Source organism: Alligator sinensis, unplaced genomic scaffold (genome assembly GCF_000455745.1).
Source record: "Alligator sinensis unplaced genomic scaffold, ASM45574v1 scaffold647_2, whole genome shotgun sequence".
NCBI classification, from domain to species: Eukaryota; Metazoa; Chordata; order Crocodylia; family Alligatoridae; genus Alligator; species Alligator sinensis.
Window position 1 is genome coordinate 2,744,703 of NW_005841832.1, and position 4,275 is coordinate 2,748,977.

Consider the following 4,275-nt stretch of genomic DNA (forward strand, 5'->3'; position numbering starts at 1 on the left):
TGGGCAAGACTGGTGAGGGAGGGTCTTGGGGAGGGAGAGGCCTATGGGGCGGGGTGGGTGGGGGGGCTATAGGAAGTAGCTTGTGTGGGTAGGGCTTTGAGTTGGGGTCCCTACTGGGCACAGACACACATGCCAGGTGCTGGGAGGGCCAGGAAAGGGGTGGGTCTTTGGGGGCTGGGAGCCTTGGTAACAGGGCCATGTGTGGGGGGAGGCATCGAGAGCCGGGGCGGGGGTGCAGGCCCAATCACCACCTGTGACCCCCCTCCACCCTCTCAGATCAAGCTGGCAGTGCCCAAGAGTGGGGAGGGGGCCCCAGTGGAGGCGGCGGGGGCCCCCACCCCGGCGCCACCCCGGCGGCGCCCCCCCCCGGGGCGCCAGCCGAGAGCGGGCTGGACAGCAGCCAGACACGGGAGAAGATCAAGCAGAAGATCAAGGAGGTGGAGGAGAAGCAGCCGGAGATGAAGTCAGGCTTCATGGCCTCTTTCCTGGACTTCCTCAAGTCTGGCAAGCGGCAGCAGCTGCCCACAGCAGCCACCAGCCCCTCCAAGACACCACGTCCCCCCTCTGCCTCATCCTCTGCAGCCGCCCAGCCCCCCTTTGGCGTGGCCCAGCCCCCCATGCTGCCTGGTGGGCTGGACGGATCCGAGAGCGAGGGGCTGGTCATGAGCTGCACCAGTCCCTGCAAGCGCCTAGACGAAGAGCTCAAGCGCAATCTGGAGACCCTGCCATCCTTCTCCTCTGATGAGGAGGACTCGGTCAGCAAGAACCAAGACCTGCAGAAGAGCATCTCCTCAGCCATCTCTGCCCTCTACGACCCCACTGACCGCAAGGACACTGACGGGGCCGGTAGGTACCCCACTCCCTCCAAAGGATGCCTTCCCCCGCCTTGGACCTGCATGATGGCATGCATGGTGCCCCCAACTTGGAGACTCCAGTGCCATGCAGGGGCTGTCCCGATCCCACGGTGCATGGGAGTCCGCCTGGCTGTCTCCAGGGTGCAGAGCAGAGTGGAGGGCACTTGGTTTTTCTCCAGGCTTTTCTGCTGGCCACATGGGGCTGGAAAGAAATCATTCCCCTTTCTGTTGCTACAGGTGTCAGGGGGGTTTCCTCCTTTCTCAGAGGCATTGGGTGTTGGCTTCAGCCAAGGTTGGGGATTGGGACTGGGCTGTGCCAATGCTCCTGCTGGGACTAAAACCCAGAGGTTCCTGGCTAGAGAGCAGGGGCGACACGTAGGGGGTGCACTGCACCCCCTAAGAGCGCTGGCGCACCCCCTGTCAGGCTGCGTTCCCTGTGTAGCCGGCAGGCAGGGGGGCAAGCAGGAGCACCAGTGCCCCCCCAGTGAGCGCCGGCCAGGGAGTGGAGCCACCAGCAAAAGTGGCCGTGCCACTTCTGGAAGCAGCCGCAGAGCTCTGGGAGTGGTACGACCACTTTTACTGTGAGTGAGACTGGCCCCCCTGCAGTCAGTGGAATTGGCCACTGGGGAACTCCCCAACCCCGGGAGGGGGGCATGTGCCCCCCCACCGACTCAAGGCACCAGACACCCGTGCTACAGGGTCTTGCCCATCTACTTGGGGTCAGACCAATCCCCGTAGTTGAGGTCAGGGAGGAATTTAACGAACCCCTAGTCAATTCAACATGGACCAGTGGTTCTCAACTACAGTGCCATGAAATCCTTTTTAGGGTGCCATGGGCATGCTATGCAATATGAACGCTGTTGGGGTACCAACACCTGCACGTGATTCACCAGGTCAACCCTGAGATTTCAAACAGGTGTCCTGAGAGTCCCAAATATTCTGCCCTGCTGTGAGATCTCTGGTTCTCTGCAACAAAATTGTTGTTATTTCTCTGTGCTCCAAACATGCGGGAAAGCCTAGAAGCTGGAGTTTTCCAAGGGTGCCTTAAATCTAAAAAAGGTTGAGAACCACTAGTGCAGTCTGTGGGGGTTTTGCCTTCCTTTGTAGCAGAGACACGGTCCTCTGCCTTGGGTCTCTTGAGATTCTTTTACAACCACTCCCTGCCCTTGCAGTGGCTCTCATCCCCTTGCTTTAGCCGGGGCAGGTTAAAGGGTGTGTTTTGGTATTTGGGGCCTGGCAGAGATGTATCTCTGTATGCACGTGTGTATGAGTGTGTGTCTTTCTGTGCCTGTGTCTATGTCAATGTCTGCATGCATGTGTGTTTCAGTGCCTCTGCGTGCATGTCAGTGCCTGTACATGTGTGGCAGTTCCTGTGTTTTGTCTGTGTGCCCGTGTGTGTGTCAGTGCCTCTGTATGTGTGTGTGTGTGTGTGTGTCTGTGTATGTATGCCCGTTCGTGTCAGTGCCTCTGTATGCGTGTGTGTGTGTCTGTGTATGTATGCCCGTGTGTGTGTCAGTGCCTCTGTATGCGTGCGTGTGTGTGTCTGTGTCTGTGTATGTATGCCCGTGTGTGTGTCAGTGCCTCTGTATGCGTGCGTGTGTGTGTGTGTCCATGCCTCTGTGTGTGTCAACATTTGTGTCTGTATGCCTGTGTGTGTGTGTGTCTGCATGTGTGTATCAGTGTCTTTCTGGGTCTGTGTGTGCATCTGTGTGTTTTTAAGAACAAGTTAAACAGGCAGTTGTCTGGGGTGGATCAGATAGGGCTCAATGTGCATGGTAGTTGGCCTCAATCTGACCCCGAGGGCCCTGCCAGCCTGACTTGCCTATAGTCTTAAACCTCCCCCCACCCCCCCCCGGCCCCTTGTAGTACTGCCCTGACCCCTGGGGCTGCCCCCCACCAGCACAGGAGCTGTGCCTCATTCCAGTGCCCCAGGGGTTCTCTCCAGCCCACCCTAGATGGGGGGATCTCTGCCCCCATAAGAGTCAGGGGTGCCAGAACTGTCCCATCCAATTCCCTTGGGTCCCCTGTGGGTGAAGGGCTCAGCTGCCCCAGAGGATTGTGGGTAGGGGGGTCACCCCACCCCCTGTCATGCTAGCTCTCCCTTCCCTCCACAGATGCCCCCCCAGTGGAGGAGAAGTTGCCCAGCCACGCCCCCTCGGAGACCTCCCAGCAAGAGCTCCCTCCAGCTCCCTCCCCTGTGTCCCCAAAGGAGCCTCCCCCGCTGCCACCCCCTGAGGAGCCCCCAGCCCAAGCCTCCCCTGAGCAAGAGGAGCCCGAGGACTCGCGGCCGCTGCACCTGGCCAAAAAGCAGGAGACAGCAGCCATCTGCGGGGAGACAGATGAGGATGAGGCTGAGAGTGGGGGCGAGGGCATCTTCCGTGAGCGGGACGAGTTTGTCATCCGGGTTGAGGACATCCAGGCCCTCAAGGTGCAGAGGGCTGCGGGTCAGGAGTGGGGGGCACTGGCAAGGCTTGGGGGGCAGGGGGCTGCAGGTCAGGAGTGAGGGGCACTGGAAGGGCTGGGCTACCAGTAGTGAAGAAGCTGGTGAATGAGTGGCACTGGCCAAGCTGGGGGACGGGTCTGAGGAGGTGCTGGGCAGGGCTGAGGACCAGGGGAATGAGAAGCCACCAGCAGGGTCTAGAGGAGTCCAGGGGTGGGGCTGGGAGGCAGAAGTGAGGGGCACTGGCAGGGCTGGGGGTGGGCAGGGGGTTGTAGATTGGATGTGAGAGACGACAGCAGGGCTGGCAGAGGTCGGGGCTGGACTGGGCTGGGAGCAGAGAGCTGGAGGTTGGGAGTGAGGGGTAGTATCAGGGCTATGTGAGCTCAGGTTAGGAGTTGTGATTAGGGCTAGGGGCTGTGGGGCAGGACTGAAGGACATTGGTAGGGCTGGGTGGGGCAGGGTGTCAGGGCTGGGAGGGCAGGGGTCTGAGAGTTAGGAGTGAGGGGCACCAGCAGGGCTGGGGTGGGGGGCCAAGAGCCTAGGCTAGCAGGGGGCTTGAGGGCAAGAGTGAGGGGCATTGGCTTAGCTGGAGGCAGGTTTGGGGGCTAGCAGGAAGGGAGTGACGCCCCCCCTTTCATACCCCTAGCTGGCACTGCAGACAGGCCGGGAGCCACCCCCCATCTGGCGGGTGCAGAAAGCACTACTACAGAAGTTCACTCCCGAGATCAAGGATGGGCAGGGGCAGTTCTGTGCCACCAGCAACGTGAGTGCCCTCCCCAGTCATCTGCCCTGCCCTGCCCTGCTTTCCTTCCTCCCCCACCCCCCCCCCAAAGTATGCACATGCCTTAGCCTTGGTGCAAGTATCTCCCCTACCCCCCAGTAAATCCACCCCCCTTTACCTCACTTGTGGAATGAAGATGCCCCCAAAGGGTAAAGGTGGGCACGGGGGGGGGAGCATGGGCATGGGCAGTGCACTCCATG

General features: G+C 60.5%; 1 protein-coding gene across 1 annotated transcript in view; it reads left to right on the plus strand.

Moving 5' to 3' along the window:
* Positions 1-4,275, plus strand: part of PRR12 (proline rich 12) — a gene marked incomplete at its 3' end in the record, with an annotated part of 18,749 nt that overhangs the window by 9,193 nt on the left and 5,281 nt on the right. Inside the window, exons 5-7 of the mRNA XM_006015037.2 lie at positions 277-846; positions 2,969-3,282; positions 3,941-4,057. Of these exons, the coding sequence (XP_006015099.1) occupies positions 277-846; positions 2,969-3,282; positions 3,941-4,057 (1,001 nt within the window). The remainder of the gene's footprint in view (positions 1-276; positions 847-2,968; positions 3,283-3,940; positions 4,058-4,275) is intronic.